The sequence below is a fragment of the Oncorhynchus keta genome, chromosome 10, assembly GCF_023373465.1.
Source record: "Oncorhynchus keta strain PuntledgeMale-10-30-2019 chromosome 10, Oket_V2, whole genome shotgun sequence".
NCBI classification, from domain to species: Eukaryota; Metazoa; Chordata; class Actinopteri; order Salmoniformes; family Salmonidae; genus Oncorhynchus; species Oncorhynchus keta.
The window spans coordinates 17,858,208-17,877,930 of record NC_068430.1 but is presented as its reverse complement, the minus strand read 5'-3'; the positions used below and the strand labels follow the sequence as shown (position 1 = coordinate 17,877,930).

The 19,723-nt window shown below is 43.4% G+C and overlaps 2 protein-coding genes across 3 annotated transcripts; both read left to right on the top strand.

The window, feature by feature from the left end:
- Nucleotides 1-223: 223 nt before the first annotated feature.
- On the top strand, nt 224-5,187 carry LOC118388322 (protein FAM72A-like). The gene is made up of 4 exons (XM_035777246.2): nt 224-1,053; nt 1,317-1,394; nt 1,867-1,991; nt 2,924-5,187. The coding sequence occupies exons 1-4, from the start codon at nt 908-910 to the stop codon at nt 3,016-3,018; spliced, it is 444 nt and encodes a 147-aa protein (XP_035633139.1). The 5' UTR covers nt 224-907; the 3' UTR covers nt 3,019-5,187.
- An 84-nt stretch (nt 5,188-5,271) lies between these two features.
- odad1 (outer dynein arm docking complex subunit 1) lies at nt 5,272-11,720 on the top strand. 2 transcript variants are annotated; one of them, XM_035777245.2, is made up of 15 exons: nt 5,272-5,430; nt 5,764-5,845; nt 5,952-6,051; nt 6,159-6,348; nt 6,443-6,568; nt 6,743-6,856; nt 6,941-7,008; nt 7,177-7,364; nt 7,597-7,728; nt 7,850-7,932; nt 8,803-8,971; nt 9,915-10,078; nt 10,253-10,356; nt 10,439-10,529; nt 10,785-11,720. In XM_035777245.2, the coding sequence occupies exons 2-15, from the start codon at nt 5,779-5,781 to the stop codon at nt 10,875-10,877; spliced, it is 1,689 nt and encodes a 562-aa protein (XP_035633138.1). In that variant the 5' UTR covers nt 5,272-5,430; nt 5,764-5,778; the 3' UTR covers nt 10,878-11,720. The 2 variants fall into 2 exon arrangements, with proteins under 2 accessions (XP_035633138.1, XP_035633137.1); XM_035777244.2 differs by having other exon boundaries at nt 7,594-7,728.
- Nucleotides 11,721-19,723: the final 8,003 nt, after the last annotated feature.

Genomic DNA, 19,723 nt, shown 5'->3' with positions numbered 1-19,723 from the left:
TCAAAAGCAATCACTTTTGCAAAACACAGAATCCTACTAATTACTCCACGTGCTTAATTACGTCGCTTTTGTTTTGGGACGATTTCGCCGTGGGCTTTGAACCGTGCACCTGGCTCACGCCCGGGAGGTAGCCCGCTTCCGAAACCATTGCAAACTTTCACACGGTGCAACACACGGTCCAGATGAATTGAATCCCCTCATTATTACTTAGGCGACGGTCTTGATATATTTGTACCCAATCAGCTTTGTAGTTGTGCGATTATGTTACCCAATGGAATATATTTTTTGTCCTCGAGAGCCAATCGAAATTCGACATAGGACTGTTTTTAAAAATGTTTCAGGAAGTATCGGTAGCTACCAGGAAGTTGTAAACAATAAACACAACAACGAAGCTAGCTGGCTATTACATTGTACTGAATCTGTGACCGCAACGAATTAACGTTCGTCGTTGAAGAGCAGGTTGAAGATAAATAGAAAATGGCAAGAGCTAATTTGAACATCTGATGGTGCTTTGTTATTATGGTCACTCTCGTGATGTTAGCTTGTGGCTCTGTTTTGACAAGTAGATAGCTACTGTAGATTGCTATCAACCACATTACTCGCTATCAACAAGGATCGATAACTATCTAGCTAAACCTCCAATATAACATTGGACGTGGAAACGTCTAATTTGTGGCTTCTCTTTTATAATTCACCTGCTGCTAACTTCCAGCTAACTGTTGATAGCTAGTCAACGAACTAGCTAGCTATTTAGTAACAATAATAGTGAACAGTTAGTTAGCTAAATAGCGTTTTAAATAACGTTAGCGTCAGATCAGCTACCATTGCTACATTGATCGATCTGTTCTGACGCACATTTCCTCTGGACATTGGGATTCGAAAGCTAGAAGAACAGTATTTAAAGAGTATGTCTACCTCCAACTTCAAAAACAAATGTGTCACTCAAGTGAATTGTATATACTGTGAGAGTCTACTCTGCACAAGAGGAATGAAGGCAGTACTTCTCGCAGACACAGAAATTGAGCTGTTCTCTACTGACATACCGCCCAACAGGTAAGCAATAAAACCACTATGTTATGAAATTATCACTGAATGAGTTGTGACAAATGAGCTAATGACGGTTATGGTTTATATGAGGATCTCTCATCACTGTCTTTTTTTTGGAGGGGCTCATAACTTCATATGTTGAGTGTTTGTGATACTGTGAGATATAGGAAGTATAATGGTTAAATTCTAATCCATTATCTCCATCTATGGCTAGAATGTGATGGTGCCCCTTTGTTCTTTAACAATCCCCATAACACCCCCTCTTCTAGAAGTGTTGACTTTGTGGCCAGCTGCTACTCTACAGAGAGCTGCAAATGCAAACTGAGAGACATCGCCTGTCTGAAATGGTATGTATGTAGCATTATTGCAAACACAGATTGGCCACTCACATTACACTAACCAGTTTGCATTCATTATATATGTGCTTTGTGGTTACACAATAGCATTACTAGACAGACAATTGTTGTGGCTGCTTTATTAATATTTACCTTAGAAAATGCAAATGTTAATGTCTGCAAATGTCCATGTCAAGTGTTGTGCTTCAGTTGGAAAGTTGTTCAGCCAGCAGTTTGTCGGGTACAGTGAGGCTTTTGTCAGGACCCTTTTGTATCCCCAGGGCTTCGTTGTTGTACACAGAAACACATCGGTCAGATAACAGACACCTACTGATAGTTAGCACTTTCACAGGTGCTCGCTATAAAACGCTGACATTTTTTATCTCTCCCTCCCTCCATATCTCTCTCTCACCCTCTCCCCTTTTCTCTATCTATTTCCCTCTCACTCTTTACTTCCCCTTTCTCTCTCAATCCCCCTCTCCAGTGGTAATTTTGTGGGGTATCACGTGGTAGCCCCATGTAAGCCCTGCCTGCTGTCCTGTAACAATGGCCATTTCTGGATGTTTAACAGTGATGCTGTGTCCACCCTTAACAGATTGGATCCTACAGGTTAGAACTCCAAGCTCACAGACCTCTGGGTAAATCCATTTGAATGTAATCACTTTTTGACACCCTTTTGATCACACTTTTGATTTGAAAAAAACCTTCCATACATAGTTGCCCATGGTAGAATTGCTCATAAAGTGACTTTTTTGACCTGAGCGCCAAACATTCAAGAGATAAAGGTGCTCAAAGTTGACCCAAAAGATAGACGGTTGAGATGGATATAATTTAAAAGCTGACAAACATGTTTGTCCAACTATTTTTGTATCATTTCTGGAAAATAGAGCATGTTGTGTTTCATCCGATGGCAGGCACAACACATAAGCCAAAGATTACGTGAAATAGGCTCTAAACTACAACATATGCAAAAATTCAAATGTATTTTTGTATGCAAAATGGGTCTTTATGTCCTGAAAGGTTTTGTTATTGAGGTCCAAAAAGGCACTTTATGACCACTTCTTCCATGGCCAAACATATATGGAAAGTCGTTGTTTTTTTATATCAAAAGGGATGCTGTCAAAAAGTGACAGAATTCAAATGGATTTACCCCTCTTACCAATTGATGAACAATAGACTGTATTCCGAGAAGACTGTCCTAAAACCATAGTTAGTCAAAGTAATATACATGTAAAGAAGAATTACCCTAAATGCACAGTTTGTGACAAGATACCGATATCCCCTAAGGCTAAGCAACACTGGCTGACTGACACAACACATTGCAACATGCCTGGCATTATGTGTTGACTCTTCTGATCTCCACTACCACATGACTTAGCACTCAGAAACGCAGAAGTTGAATTATTTGGAGAGGTCGTGCAAAGCCTGAATGCCAGGCTGTTTCTACTTTAGCCAATCTGTTATTGACTTAGCTTGTCGGCAAGGAAAGACTGTTCCTTAAACTGTCCCTGCACAAGCAAACGCTGCGTCTTCTGTTGCAGGTTTGAACCTATTGCTGTGGGGAGACCTTCCCGAGCTGGAGGACAGCGAGAACGAGGGATCAGACACCCCATCGGAGGAGGAGTGCATCAGGTAGAGAGAGATGGATGACCGATGGAAGAGAAACAGAAGAGAGGCCTTACCCTGTGACCATACCCCCCCTTCCCAAAAGCACACAATCCCCACGCATTCTACGCATTCACACATTTCGGTTACGCGTTGGACAAGTAACTGAAAGGTTGCAAGATCGAATCCTCAAGCTGACAAGGTAAAAATCTGTTGTTCTGCCCCTGAACAAGGCAGTTAACCTCCTGTTCCTAGGCCGTCATTGAAAATAAGAATTTGTTCTTAACTGACTTGCCTAGTTAAATAAAGGTTAAAAAATATACAATTCTAAACTCTCTCTCTCTGTGGGGGGGAATCAATGGTAGAACTGGACTGTCGGAACTGCCTTCTCTCTTTAAACTCACCACTGAATCCCCATTCAAACAAACTCATTAGCTTTCGGTTTCCCTGGCGGATGGATGTCTTAACATTTCGCATGGCTGTTTTATACCCTTTGGGTAGCCTATTGCCATTGGATGCTGGATTGAACTTTGTACGTTGTATTTGAGGTTTTCTTCAGTCCTTTGTTAGTGCTTGAACAATCGATTACAATGATGTTGTGTTTAGGTTTTAGAAACTGACATTGTTGACCTTGAGTATTTGCCAGTTATCTTGCGTTGGTCTTTCATGAAGAGGGCCAGTGTCACCAACAGATGGTACTAGTACATAAAGTATAGGTACGTGTTTGGTTCTAGGGCTCCTCAGTGATGGGATAGAGGGTACTCAATGAAAATAGAGGAAGCCCAATTACACACATGGCAAAAGGAGCTGGAAAGAAAATACATGATCATGAAAGGAAAGTCAATGTACACTCATTCTTACATTGTTGATATAGTAAAAACATTGCAGCAAAAACAGTGAAAGAAAATGTACCTTATATTCCGAGCAGATATCCTCACCCTGTATGATTCAACGCTGAACTGTTGTGTGCTTGAAAAAGCACAATGAATGAGTATATAGACATATCTTAAAGTAGCATTTAATATACCTCCCAGTTCAAACAGACAAGCTATGCCTGTATTAACAAGGATATGTTGAAGCTCCAATTGAAAGGTATTTGTTTTGTGGTCATAACTGATAGTATGACAGATGGACGTACACACCAAATACCTGAGATGGCAGTCACCAATTAAGATTCCTGTCTTTGTAGCAATTATTTATTTAAGTTATGTTCTATGCTCTGGCTAAGTGTATTGCATCTTGTGATATGATATACAAAATTAATAGCCAATTATGATCAAAATCATACAGACCAAATATCTTTAACCACTTATTTTCCTTTTGTTTACAATAGTTTTATTTTATTTACAAAAGCAATGTTTTGTAGTGTGCTGTATTTTTTTCTGTTTCTCTTGTCTGTTTTCTATTTGACATTTGTCTAGCATTTGAGTGTTTTATGTTTGGAGGCTGATAGTTTTTTGTTGTTTTTTTTTACCTTAGTGAAGGTAGCTAGTGATCAGCTGAGAGCTTCCTATGGCATAGACCTTAGTTGGGAGATATTCAACCACTATCAAAAGTGATTTTTTTTTTTAATATATTTTTTTCATCTGACTTTAATATGATTAATTTAAGTAGTGTGGTTTTAGTTATCAATTTGTATTTATTTATTAACAAACATATTGCTGTCTTTATACTGATGTTATTTGCCCTGCTGAAAAAATATATTTTGAAATGCCACTGATCCTGAATTGGTCGTTTGAAACATTACTTTTTTATGCTTATTGTATTGATAATACACCTTTTCCAAAATATCCATTGTGTTTTGTGAACTTTTTGGTAACCAAAAATCTGCAGCTAACACAGCTAGTGTACTTAAGCAAAGTATATTCCTTACTGTGTATGTGTAATGACCGTGGAAGTGATGTTGGATGTTTGCTTTGACTGTCTATGTCCTGACTGGTCAGCCGTGGAATCTCTTATTGAGTAGTAAGTAGCACAGGGCTGCCTGTCCTGCAAAATGCAGCATAGCCATGGTAAGAGTCCATCTGCACTCAGCAAACACCACTGTGTTGTGTGTCTGTCTAGGTTACCCCAATCCCATCACAATTTTAACCCTGTACTCTAGGACTTGACTTTTTTGAAAAAGAGCAGAATAATTTAAAGTCATACCAAAGGTTTTTATAAATAAAACTAAAGCTAAAGAAATAGCTTTTCTATACAATTTGTGGTTCTCTTAATAGTAAGCATCATCACCCTCTCACTTGTGTAGAGCGATCTCCAGTGGTATGAAAACTGTCAGCAGGTCCCTGTCCCTTCACCGCCCTCTGTGGCCGTTCTCATGTCATCATGTCCTCCTAGAAACGGTTGCTAACAACTGGAGAAAGAGGAGTGCAGACAAGCGTGTCGGCATTAAAAGTGGTATCCGTGGATAATTGCGCGAACTACAATTTTTCAGTTCCTACAGGTAAGTGACTCACTCTGTAGTGTATTAGTCAATTAGCTTACAACACTTGACATAATTTTGTACTTTTTTGGAAGCTGTAATTAAATCAGAGATTACCTATTTCTAGTGTCCAGCTAGCTAGCAAGCTTAAGTGGTTTGCCATCTAACGTTCGCTAGCTAGCTGCAAATGTTTTGCATATTCCTTTGTGCTTACTTTTCACATGTGAAATGGTAAATCAGGAGGGATAGAAGAATGCCCTTCCTATCCTTGTTTGAAGTAGCTAGGATAACATAGATCTGCCGCAAACCAAGTAAAACCACTGATTTGTCTAGCTAATTGTTTACTGTTCCCAGAGTACAATTTAAACCATGCCTCGAGGAAGATCAGCCACCAGTGTCCACTCTGACAGCAGTGACATGGATATTGATGGAATAGGTATAGTATGTGTTTTGTATGACCAGCATAAGGATTAGCTAATTAATTCACCAACTAACTTGTTCTCAGAAATGTCAACATTTGCATTTGGTGTACTGTGCTCCAGCGGAAACAGAGATGGGAAAACTGCAAAGACAGTTCCGGATCATGGGGGGAGACCGGTTGGCCTACAGCATCCAGTCTCAAGATCACATACGCAGACAGCGGTGAGTCCACCGGTACACCACACATCACCTTCACAGTGTCTGTGTGTGAAATACAATGTATGAATGTGTATGCTCGGCGTGTCTGTTTTTGTTTGTGTAATATGTAGGCAGGAGATAGAGACGCTTGAGAAGGAACAGGAGGAGCTACAGCGTAGTCTCTGTGTGTCTGAGAGCCTATCCCGGCGGCAGCGGGACAGTGAGGATGCCCAGACCCTGCGCTCCATGCTGGAACAGAGGGACGAGGTGGGGGACGAGGTGGAGAGGGAGAGGCAGAGTCAGGCAGAGCTGGAGCAGGAGGTACAGGAGGTTCACACGCACGCACAGCCACACACACACAGAACCTTCACCCCCTTCGTGAGCTGAAGTTTCCATGTCTATGTGCTGGGGCCAGATCTCTAGCATGGAGAGAAAGCTGACAGAGCTGAGGAGAGGCGAGGTCACTGCTACTCTCAGCCAAAAGTCCCAGTCCCGACAAACTCAGAAGGCCTCACGCACCCTGGAGAACAAACTAGATAGAGTGAGTAGCATGTCTTGTCACATTCAGGCCAACACAAAATTGGATAGCACTGTTAAACCTAGTACCACACAGTACTGTAGTACAGCCTGCTGCCTAATATTGTCAAACACTGTCAATGATCCATTCTCTTTTTATTTTCAAATCACTTAGACCTGTCTACTATTACTGTTGCAGGCCCTCATTCGCTTCAACGAGCAGCTGACTAAAAACAGCCACCTGAGAGAGGACCTGGAGACTCTGCGTGTGGAGCGGGTCCGGTTCCAGCAGCTCCACCGCAGACTGGACAAGGTCAGGGGTCACACTGAGACCAATCAAAATCCAGGGACAGAGAGAGGTCACATGACTCCAGTTAAACCCTGCTTCCTGTTCTAGGAGCTGCAGGAGATCCGGAAAGACATCGGAGATATGGTCAGCCTCTCCACTGCTGCATATGATGTCAGGTGAGATATGAGAGTTGAATGTGTCTGCCTGCTTAATATGTGTAAGAATCCTTACTTACATATTTCAAATGGAGGCTACTGTATTTGTTGCGTTTATCTATGAGTTTGCACATGCACTTAGGTTTCATGTGGTAAATATCTATGGCTCGATCTGTCTCTCTGTGCCAGGGTGGAGGCCCAGTCTAAGATGATCATGATGAGGGAGAAGGCAGTAAAGGACCTGTCTCAGTACAGCGCTGAAATGAAGGAGCTGGAGAGGGTGATCGCACACGAACGCCGCCTCAAAGAGTTCATGACCACCAAGTGCAGTGAGAGGAGTGGCCAGGATGAGGGGCAAGAACTGGGCCGCAGGCATGGTATGACTGAGCGTTAGAACACACGCACAGTGACGCACACATGCTTGTGATGTTTCATTTTGGAGTTTGCTATAACATACATGTGACTTGGGGAGTGATATGTGACTTAAGAGTGATAGAAAAATACTAGAATGAAAGTGAGGATAATGATGAAAAAGATGTTACTACAGATGATGAAAATAATGGTGATGAGGAGGGTGATGAGTATGATGATGGCTGTGTGTTTCAGCAGCAGAGTTGAAGGAACAGAGGAGGTTGGACTCTGGAGAGGAGTCAGTGGACACACTGGAGGAAGTCTTCCATAGGATCCAGAATATCACAGGAGAGGAAGACCTGGACATGCTGGTCACCAGGTTCATCCAAGGTCAGTCCTGACCTTCACACACACATATTAATACAATGCAAACTCCAAACGCTGTCTGTTATTACCTCTGTGTGCAGTTGATATGTGTTAATGCTCCTCTTGTGGTTCTATTGCTGTTTAGTCGAGGATCAGAACTTTGCCCTCTTCAACTATGTTAATGAGCAAAACAACGAGGCTGAAGCTTTGAGGGACCAAATTAACCAGGTCAGTATGAGGTTGCTTACCTTGAGTGCACAGTTCAGTCCTCCATGTATTCTGATTGTGTGCACATGCTGTGTGTGCACTTGTGTTAGTGATGCGCGGGTTGACTCATAACCTGCAGTCATCTGCAGGGCAGGTGGGTTTAGGGTCATAAAATATTGTATGGATGAGTGGCGGGTGGGTTTAATAAAGAGAAAACAATGCATAAAAAAAATACACGGCAATCACCAAATGCTTTCCAGAACTTGGGCAGAAAAGTTCATATCAATCCACTGAGGCAAAAAGGACAATGTCAGAGTTTAATTCAATAAGAGAGAAGCTGCGAAATGGAGAGTTTAACATCAATAACAGGGAGGGACAGAAAAGTTCTGTAATGTTTGGGAAATATTTGGTGAAAAGATGGAGAGGATGTTAGCAGTGCCGGTCCCTAAACGTCTTTGCTGTGCGAGAGTAGCAGAGTGGAAAGAGAAACAGACATTATCCATGTCAACTAGATGGAAGCATTCATTCTATTAATTTGTGACATTATTCCTGCTAACAAGGCTTATTTAGTCTTCCAGGGAAACAAGTAATGACAGAAGAGAAGCTGCATCCCACTGGGCACACACTGGTTGAATCAACGTTGTTTCCAATGTTGAAAGACGTTGAATTGACATCTGTGCCCAGTGGGATGTACAGTATCTTGTTATAGACAAGTTGAATATCAGCCTACCAAAATGTCTGAAATTATAAGCAGAAACATAGGCCTATCGAAAAAGGCTTTTCACTTTATCACATATAGTCGGGCGGTTGCGGATGGGTTATTAGCAATTACGGGCGGGAGTGGGTGAACAACCAGCAGATCCGCACATTACTAACGTGTGTGTGTGTCAGACCCAGAGGGAGATGGAGCAGTTTAATGTGAGGGGGCAGCAGCAGAAGCAGCAGCACCATGCTTTGTTGAGAGACATTGATCAGCAACAGAGAGACACAGAGTCTCAGGCACACGAGAATGAAGTCCTGGCCAGTGCTGTGAGCAAGATCCTGGACCAGATAAAGACAGGTACTCTAAACCTCTTTCTCTCTTTCTTTCTCTCTCGGTCTCTCTCTTTCTTTCTCTCTTGGTCTCTCTGTGTGTGTCTCTCTCTCTGTTTCTCTCTTGGTCTCTCTGTGTCTCTCTCTCTGTGTGTCTCTCTCTGTCGCTCTCTTTCTTTCTCGTTCTCTCTGTGTGTCTCTCTCTTTCTTTCTTGTTCTCTCTGTGTGCCTCTCTCTCTCTCTCTGTTTCTCTCCCTGTGTCTCTCTCTGTGTCTCTTTCTCCTATCATTCTTTTTGTCTCTCGCTCACACACACACACACGTACACACACGTACACACACGTACAGAGCTAAACATACTTACTTTGATACATTACATGTTAGATTTACACAGTGTACAAAACAGTAAGAACACCTGCTCTTTCCATGAAATAGACTGAATAGGTGAAAGCAATGATTCCTTATTGATGTCACCTGTTAAATCCACTTCAATCAGTGTAGATCAAGGGGAGCAGACAGGTTAAAAATGTATTGTTAAGTCATGAGACAATTGAGACATGGCTTGTGTATGTGTGCCATTCAGAGGGTGAATGGGCAAAATATTTAGGTGCCTTTGAACGGGGTATGGTAGTAAGTGCCAGGTACGGCGGTTTGTGTCAAGAACTACAACGCTGCTGAGTTTTTCACGCTCAACAGTTTCCTGTGTGTATCAAGAATGGTCCACCACCCAAAGGACATCAAGCCAACTTCACACAACTGTGGGAAGCATTGGAGTCAACATGGGCCAGCATCCCTGTGGAATGCTTTTAACACCTTGTAGAGTCCATGCCCCTGACTAATTGAGTCTGTTCTCAATATTAGGAAGATGTTCCTAGTGTTTGATATACTCACTGTATATGATGAAAGGAAAAATTGGCCTTTATACTGAAGTCATAATGTTCTATGTTTGCCTGACTGTTTGTGATGGGGTAGGAGTGAACAGTGTGTTCCATAAGATGGACTGTGATCGCTCAGTGGTGGAGGACTTGCTGGGCTCGTCCTCTGGCATCCGGGAGAACAACATCATGACCTACCTGGGTCTGGTGGAACAGAGGACCAACCAGCTGCTCACCATGCAGGCCTTCCTCAACTCCAGGGTAACTAACATGCACACCCAGAATCACTCCTAATGGCCCATATCAGTCTAGCCTGGCCCCAGATCTGTTGGCAGGACGGCACAAACAGATCTGGCATCAGTCTACTATCGATCTGTATGTGCACGCATATCACAGACTGTACCATGTATGTATCCCTCTCTCTGTTTCTCACAGGATCTCGATAAGGAGTATGACCCAAAAGACCTTGCCCGATTTCTACTCGGTCAGAACCCTGAGATTCCCAGACAAAATATCATCATACAGCCTCCTGTCACAGGGTTGGTACTTTTGTGTTATGATTTGAGCTTATTTACCCTGTGTGGCTATGTCTTACCTGGTGTGTGTGATTGTGATCCTCAGGGATGACTATGACACAGAGGAGTCTCCTCTCACTGATGAGGAAGAGCGGCCTCTCTCCCAGGGAGAACTACGCCAGAGAATCATGAAAGGGGTGAGCTATGACAAATATTCACATTCACTTACACCTTAAAACACAGACTTCCTTTACATATCCTTGTACTACAGGATGTTTTTTGTGCAAAATATTTTCTTAATGTTTTCTTTCATCTTGATCACCTACGTAACTAATAAGGCTGTCACCTACGTAACTAATAAGGCTGTCAGTGAAGTTATTATGACGTAATGCACTGTACTTTCAACATCAATGTTTTCTCCTATGTGCCTGTTATATGTACATTTTACACAGGTCCTGCTAAAGGAGGGATCAGTTCGTCACGCAGGACCAAGGAGAAAGATGAGTGGTCCGTCCAACAGCCACCGGCGCTCCCTAGAGGCCTGAGAGGAGCGGCACACAAGGAGATAGATATATCCCGACGGTTTTGTCTAGAAGAGATAAACGCTTGGTCAAAATGTACGCAGCAGTTTAGGATAATTAATGTAGCAGGTTAGGAGAATTGGGTTAAGGTTAGGATAATTAATGTAGCAGGTTAGGAGAATTAACGTAACAGGTTAGAAGAATTAGGTAAAGGTTAGGATAAGGGTTAGTATTAGGATTAGCAAAAAATAAATATACTTTTGATGTAAATTTGACAAAAGCTATATCCCATCTAGATTTGACCTTTCTAGCCACCCCCACCCGATGAAGAACCTCATCCTAGGAAGAATAGCAGATTTTGTTATCTAGTGTTATCACCTGAATTTCAACCATGATCAAATGACCAAATGTCACAATTTTAGTTATGATTTAATATATGGTAGATAGTATTACATGTGCTTCTATATCTAATTTTTAATAATATGATGCTGCATCATCATGGTTTGTTACAATATAAGTGTGATTTGTTTAGCTTGAACTAATTAGGTTAGGAGATATAAAGACTTCTCAGTCTGGCAGCCAGCTGGTCTTTTGATGTGTCATATGCCATCTGGCTTTGATTATTCAAGTCTGGTCTCAATACATCCCCTGCTGCCCTGCTCTCAGATGCTGAAGTGCTCCAACTGAACACAAGGGGGCACTGCTTTCCAATCATTGTAGGTTCATTGAAACTTGTTTTACCATTTTCATATCTACAAGTTTGGTCATCAATATTTGTAGGATATGTTTTCTCCCTTTTTCAAATAGATTAGGAACTATATACAACACTTGGTGTTTAAATATAAAGATTAAAACAATGTACTCTCCGCTGCAGCCACTTAATCCATACAATAGGACAATTTAGGAAAGGAATAGATTGATTATAAGAAACTTTTTGTCTGAGGTTATCCAACATAATCAAGAGTCAACAAAGAGTGTTACTTTAGTTAGGCTAGTTTTGAAAGGGCTCCATGGAATGGTCTCACATGGATTACACACAATTACATTTTTTACAATTATTTTACCTTTATTCAACTAGGCAAGTCAGTTAAGAACAAATTCTTATTTTCAATGACAGCCTAGGAACAGTGGGTTAACTGCCTTGTTCAGGGGCAGAATGACAGATCTGTACCTTGTCAGCTCGGGGATTCGAATTTGCAACCTTTCGGTTATTAGTTCAATGCTCTAACCACTAGGCTACCTTGCCGCACCATGCTGACCAGACCGCTCGCATGCGTCCGCCATCGCATCCATCGCACACGCATGCTGATTTTGTTCACCCACACCAGTCGCAATCAGGACAAGCAGGTTGAAATATCAAAATGAACTCTGAACCAACTATATTAATTTGAGGACAGGTTGAAATGCATTAGACATTTATGGCAATTTAGCTAGCTAGCTTGCTGTTGCTAGCTAATTTGTCCTGGGATATAAACATTGGGTGTTATTTTTACTGAATTACACAAGGTCCTCTACTAGACAATTAATCCACAGGTAAAAGGGTAAACCGAGTTAGTTTTTAGTAATCTCTCCTCTTTCAGGCTCCTCTTTTTCTTTGGACTTTATATGGCGGTTGGCAACCAACTTTAAGGTGCATTACCACCACCAACTGGACTGGAGTGTGGACCTCAGTTCGTCTTTCAATTACCCATGTGGGTACATGCTCCTAAAAACCAATGAGGAAATGAGACAGGCGGGACATGCAGCTCGTCAAGCGTCACAAATAGAACCGAGTTCTATTTTAGTGACTGGCTACGCAGACCAGTGTGGGTGCAATAATTGAATAACATGTAACTGTACATTTATTTTGCAACACGAACGGTGTGGTCAGCATGTTACAGTGGGGCAAAAAAGTATTTAGTCAGCCACCAATTGTGCAAGTTCTCCCACTTAAAAAGATGAGAGGCCTGTAATTTTCATCATAAGTACACTTCAACTATGACAGACAAAATGAGGGGAAAAAATCCAGAAAATCACATTGTAGGATTTTTAATGAATTTATTTGCAAATTATGGTGGAAAATAAGTATTTGGTAACCTACAAAAAAGCAAGATTTCTGGCTCTCACAGACCTGTAACTTCTTCTTTAAGAGTCTCTGTCCACTCGTTACCTGTATTAATGGCACCTGTTTGAACTTGTTATCAGTATAAAAGACACCTGTCCACAACCTCAAACAGTCACACTCCAAACTCCACTATGGCCAGGACCAAAGAGCTGTCAAAGGACAACAGAAACAAAATTGTAGACCTGCACCAGGCTGGGAAGAATGAATCTGCAATAGGTAAGCAGCTTGGTTTGAAGAAATCAACTGTGGGAGAAATTATTAGGAAATGGAAGACATTCAAGACCACTGATAATCTCCCTCGATCTGGGGCTCCACGCAAGATCTCACCCCGTGGGGTCAAAATGATCACAAGAACGGTGAGCAAAAATCCCAGAACCACACGGGGGGACCTAGTGAATGACCTGCAGAGAGCTGGGACCAAAGAAACAAAGCTGACCATCAGTAACACTACGCCGCCAGGGACTCAAATCCTGCCGTGCCAGACGTGTCCCCCTGCTTAAGCCAGTACATGTCCAGGCCCGTCTGAAGTTTGCTAGAGAGCATTTGGATGATCCAGAAGAAGATTGGGAGAATGTCATATGGTCAGATGAAACCAAAATATAATTTTTTGTAAAAACTCAACTCGTTGTGTTTGGAGGACAAAGAATTACATTTACATTTAAGTCATTTAGCAGACGCTCTTATCCAGAGCGACTTACAAATTGGTGCATTCACCTTATGACATCCAGTGGAACAGCAACTTTACAATAGTGCATCTAAATCTTTTAAGGGGGGATTACTTTATCCTATCCTAGGTATTCCTTAAAGAGGTGGGGTTTCAGGTGTCTCCGGAAGGTGGTGATTGACTCCGAAGAATGCTGTGTTGCATCCAAAAAAAACACCATACCTACTGTGAAGCATGGGGGTGGAAACATCATGCTTTGTGGCTGTTTTTCTGCAAAGGGACCAGGACGACTGATCTGTGTAAAGGAAAGAATGAATGGCGCCATGTATCGTGAGATTTTGAGTGAAAACCTCCTTCCATCAGCAAGGGCATGGAAGATGAAACGTGGCTGGGTCTTTCAGCATGACAATGATCCCAAACACATCGCCCGGGCAACGAAGGAGTGGCTTCGTAAGAAGCATTTCAAGGTCCTGGAGTGGCCTAGCCAGTCTCCAGATCTCAACCCCATAGAAAATCTTTGGAGGGAGTTGAAAGTCCGTGTTGCCCAGCAACAGCCCCAAAACATCACTGCTCTAGAGGAGATCTGCATGGAGGAATGGGCTAAAATACCAGCAACAGTGTGTGAAGACTTTTTGACTTCTGTCATTGTCAACAAAGGGTATATAACTAAGTATTGAGATAAACTTTTGTTATTGACCAAATACTTATTTTCCACCATAATTTGCAAATAAATTCATAAAAAATCCTACAATGTGATTTTCTGGAAAATGTTTTCTAATTTCGTCTGTCATAGTTGAAGTGTATCTATGATAAATTACAGGCCTCTCATCTTTTTAAGTGGGAGAACTTGCACAATTGGTGGCTGACTAAATACTTTTTTTGCCCCACTGTATATGCATCTTTCTACTTTCAGGGACATCCTTGTATAAGTGAACGGGGAGGAGACATGGTTAAGTCAATGTACAGAAGGTTTACATTGAGACAGATTTGACATACATTACCAGTCAAACTGTAGACACACCTACTCATTCAGGGTTTTTCTTTATTTGTACTATTTTCTACATTGTAGAATAATAGTGAAGACATCAAAACTATGAAATAACAAAGTGTTAAACAAATCAATATAGAAAGTAGCCACCCTTTGCCTTGATTGACAGCTTTGCACACTCTTGGCATTCTCTCAACCAGCTTCATGAGGAATGCTTTTCTAGCAGTCTTGAAGGAGTTCCCACATATGCTGAGCACTTGTTGGCTGCTTTTCCTTCACTCTCCTTGGTCAAATAGCCTCACACAGTCTGGGGGTGTGTTTTGGGTCAATGTCCTGTTGAAAAACAAATAATAGTCCCAATAAGAGCAAACCAGATGGAATGGCGTATCGCTACAGAATGCTGTTGTAGCCATGCTGGTTAAGTATGCCTTGTATTCTAAATAAATCACAGACACTGTCTCCAGCAAAGCACCATCACACCTCCTCCTCCATGCTTCACGGTCGGAACCACACATGCGGATATCATACCTACTCTGCGTAGAGTATGACCAAAGGACAGATTTCCACCGGTCTAATGTCCATTGCTCGTGTTTCTTGACCCAAGCAAGTCTCTTCTTATTATTGTTGTCCTTTAGTAGTGGTTTCTGTGCAGCAATTCGACCATGAAGGCCTGATTCCTCTAAACAGTTGATGTTGAGATGTGTCTATTAATAATCTCTGTGAAACATTTATTTGGGTTGAAAATTGAGGCTGGTAACTCTAATGAACTTATCCTCTGCAGCAGAGGTAACTCTGTGTCTACCTTTCCTGTGGCGATCCTCATGTGAGCCAGTTTCATCATTGAGCTTGATGGTTTTTGCGACTGCACTTGAAGAAATTTTCAAAGTTCTTGAAATGTTCTATATTGACTGACCTTCATGTTTTAAAGTAATGATGGACTGTCATTTCTCTTTGCTTATTTGAGCTGCTCTAGCTATAATATGCACTTAGTCTTTACCACATAGTGATATGTGGGTAGCCTAGTGGTTAGAGCATTGGACTAGTAACCAAAAGGTTGCAAGTTCAAATCCCCGAGCTGACAAGGTACAAAATCTGTCGTTCTGCCCCTGAACAGGCAGTTAACCCACTGTTCCTAGGCCGTCATTGAAAATAAGAATTTGTTCTTAACTGACTTGCCTAGTAAAATAAATAAAAAATAAATAAATAAAAAAATATCTTATGTATACCACCTTACAACACAAATTATTGGCTCAAACACATTAAGAAGGAAAGAAATTCCACGTTAAGTCATCTGGAAATGCATTCCAGATGACTACCCCATGAAGCTGGTTGAGAGAATGCCAAGAGTGTGCAAAGCTGTCGCCAAGCTGCTTTGAAGAATCTCAAATATAAAATCTATTTTGGTGAAACACTTTTTTGGTTACGACATGATTCCATATGCGTTATTTCATAATTTTGATGTATTCACTATTATTCTACAATGTAGAAAATAGTACACATTAGGAAAAAACCTTGAATGAGTAGCTGTGTCCAAACTTTTGACTGCTTCTGTATATCTATCACTGGAGTGAGTGTGGTTTTATGTGCATGATTCCGTATGGAGAGATTGGACAGCACTTTGTAAGGAAGGGGGACTGTTACACAATTAGCATTTATGACTTGGTTTGCACAAAATAATCCACTCTGAAGCTCCACTGTGTGACTATGAAAACAGATTATCAAAGTTAAAAGAGGAGCTATGAAAAAAAGGGAGGGCAAGAGAGATGAGATGGAGGCGGTTGTTTGCTTTGAAATCCATCTCTTACTGAGCCCCCTCCACTCCCAACAAAATTCTCTGTGCGCATGGCTCACTTCATTGCCATAGAAACCTTCCCTTTAATAACAACGGAACCTAATTTCCTCCTGACAAATGCTCCAGAGGGGTATCCCACAAAGCAGGATTAATTAATTAGGCAGCTAACTCTGATAAACATCTACAAGTAACTATTGATTTTCTAGTTCAACAAGAAAGCTAAACTTGGATACGTGTTTTTGGTTGTTGGGTCAATTAGACCATTCCCATTCCCATCTTTCTTTTTTTTAAATAGAATGTTTTTTCTAAATATTTCAGCAATTTAACTCATTGATCCTGCTTTGTAGTATTCCCCTCTGATCGCCCTAGGACACCACCTGCACCAGCCAGTCCCAAGGCCCACTTCCTACTCTCTACACCCTACCTACCAGCAGGCCCCCACCGCACTCTCTACGCCCTGCCCTACCTACCAGCAGGCCCCCACCGCACTCTCTACGCCCTACCTACCAGCAGGCCCCCACCGCACTCTCTACGCCCTACCTACCAGCAGGCCCCCACCGCACTCTCTACACCCTACCTACCAGCAGGCCCCCATCGCACTCTCTACGCCCTACCTACCAGCAGGCCCCCACCGCACTCTCTACGCCCTACCTACCAGCAGGCCCCCACCGCACTCTCTACGCCCTACCTACCAGCAGGCCCCCACCGCACTCTCTACGCCCTACCTACCAGCAGGCCCCCACCGCACTCTCTACACCCTACCTACCAGCAGGCCCCCACCGCACTCTCTACGCCCTACCTACCAGCAGGCCCCCACCGCACTCTCTACGCCCTACCTACCAGCAGGCCCCCACCGCACTCTCTACGCCCTACCTACCAGCAGGCCCCCACCGCACTCTCTACGCCCTACCTACCAGCAGGCCCCCACCGCACTCTCTACGCCCTACCTACCAGCAGGCCCCCACCGCACTCTCTACGCCCTACCTACCAGCAGGCCCCCACCGCACTCTCTACACCCTACCTACCAGCAGGCCCCCATCGCACTCTCTACGCCCTACCTACCAGCAGGCCCCCACCGCACTCTCTACGCCCTACCTACCAGCAGGCCCCCACCGCACTCTCTACGCCCTACCTACCAGCAGGCCCCCACCGCACTCTCTACGCCCTACCTACCAGCAGGCCCCCACCGCACTCTCTACGCCCTACCTACCAGCAGGCCCCCACCGCACTCTCTACGCCCTACCTACCAGCAGGCCCCCACCGCACTCTCTACGCCCTACCTACCAGCAGGCCCCCACCGCACTCTCTACGCCCTACCTACCAGCAGGCCCCCACCGCACTCTCTACCTACCAGCAGGCCCCCACCGCACTCTCTACGCCCTACCTACCAGCAGGCCCCCACCGCACTCTCTACGCCCTACCTACCAGCAGGCCCACGCACTCTCTACGCCCTACCTACCAGCAGGCCCCCACCACACTCTCTACACCCTACCTACCAGCAGGCCCCCACCACACTCTCTACACCCTACCTACCAGCAGGCCACCACCACACTCTTTACACCCTACCTACCAGCAGGCCACCACCACACTCTCTACACCCTACCTACCAGCAGGCCACCACCACACTCTTTACACCCTACCTACCAGCAGGCCACCACCACACTCTCTACACCCTACCTACCAGCAGGCCACCACCACACTCTCTACACCCTACCTACCAGCAGGCCACCACCACACTCTCTACACCCTACCTACCAGCAGGCCACCACCACACTCTCTACACCCTACCTACCAGCAGGCCACCACCACACTCTCTACACCCTACCTACCAGCAGGCCACCACCACACTCTCTACACCCTACCTACCAGCAGGCCCCCATCACACTCTCTACACCCTACCTACCAGCAGGCCCCCACCACACTCTCTACACCCTACCTACCAGCAGGCCCCCACCACACTCTCTACACCCTACCTACCAGCAGGCCACCACCACACTCTCTACACCCTACCTACCAGCAGGCCACCACCACACCCCCTACTCTTCCTCTTATCTTTTCACTATTTTCCCCTTCCATATTTTCTTTATGTTATTCCTCTCATGCTCTTTCCATTTACTTCTCTACCTTCTGCCTCAGTAACTTTTTTTGTGGTATCCTCTGGTTTAAGCTATTCTTCTTACCCTTCATACTTGTTTGGGTTATTTTAGTTCACATCAATGATTGCGATTAGACTCAGTTAAGACATAAAGCAGCAAGTTGGGACTTTCTGAGAAACATGTATACACTCACCAGACCCACAGCTATACACACACACACTATTTATTTATCCCTCTCTCTCTTTCTCTCTCTCTTATCTAAGCTTTCCTACCTGGCTTGTATCCTGTTCATTTGTTACTTTTCTATCTCACCTCCTCTATTCCCTTATTGTCTGTTACAGTCAATGTCCCTTATCGTCTGTTGCAGTCAATGTCCCTTATCGTCTGTTACAGTCAATGTCCCTTATCGTCTGTTACAGTCAATGTCCCTTATCGTCTGTTACAGTCAATGTCCCTTATCGTCTGTTGCAGTCAATGTCCCTTATCGTCTGTTACAGTCAATGTCCCTTATCGTCTGTTACAGTCAATGTCCCTTATCGTCTGTTACTGTTGATGTTCCTTAGCGTCTGTTACAGTCAGTCCTGTTTTCTACTTGTTTGGTTCTCTTGTCACAGTAGGTCGAGTCAAAATGGCACTTAATTTCATTACATAATACTTGCATGCAATTTGTCTTTACTTTCCAAATACATTTAGCTAAGTGTATGCTACAACATCTTTTCATCTCACCTGGTAGGATTCAGTGTTTGTATCGCATGTTAACAACAAGAGAGTACAATAGCTTTTTATTGCTCAGATAAACCACCTCCCTTCACAAAAAAAACAAAGATTGAGAGACCATTTATTTACAACAACTCTGTGATCTGCACTCTCCACCAGTACCTTAAAAGACTCTCAGCCTGTTCCCTTTTCCATCGCTCTCTCTTTCCTTCTCAGTTTGTTTATTTAGGCATTGTGCCAGGTATTTCCCTAGTCTGCCTGCTGCTCCAGAATGCTACCTCCCCCTTAAGAGCCCAGAGCCCTCCCCTCTTCCCTCCAATTCACCTACTAGTATGTGTTGCCAGGCAACCAGCCGACCAAGAGGTCTGGAGCAGTCACTCTCTCTGACCAATCAGGTTGCAGTGTTTATTTTCAAATAGTTGATTGAACGTTGTCCACAAGCACTGTGTCTTCAGATACCATTTTATTAATGTTCTGTTCACACTGAAGGGTCAGTTTTCCAGGCTTTC

Bases quoted from the DNA above. Each gene is read 5' to 3' on its own strand.
- LOC118388322 (XM_035777246.2), top strand. From the start codon at position 908: ATGTCTACCTCCAACTTCAAAAACAAATGTGTCACTCAAGTGAATTGT. The intron at 1,054-1,316 runs GTAAGCAATAAA...CCCCTCTTCTAG, and splicing joins ACTGACATACCGCCCAACAG to AAGTGTTGACTTTGTGGCCA. The intron at 1,992-2,923 runs GTTAGAACTCCA...CTTCTGTTGCAG, and splicing joins TAACAGATTGGATCCTACAG to GTTTGAACCTATTGCTGTGG.
- odad1 (XM_035777244.2), top strand. From the start codon at position 5,779: ATGCCTCGAGGAAGATCAGCCACCAGTGTCCACTCTGACAGCAGTGAC. The intron at 7,009-7,176 runs GTGAGATATGAG...TCTCTGTGCCAG, and splicing joins ACTGCTGCATATGATGTCAG to GGTGGAGGCCCAGTCTAAGA. The intron at 8,972-9,914 runs GTACTCTAAACC...GTGATGGGGTAG, and splicing joins CCTGGACCAGATAAAGACAG to GAGTGAACAGTGTGTTCCAT.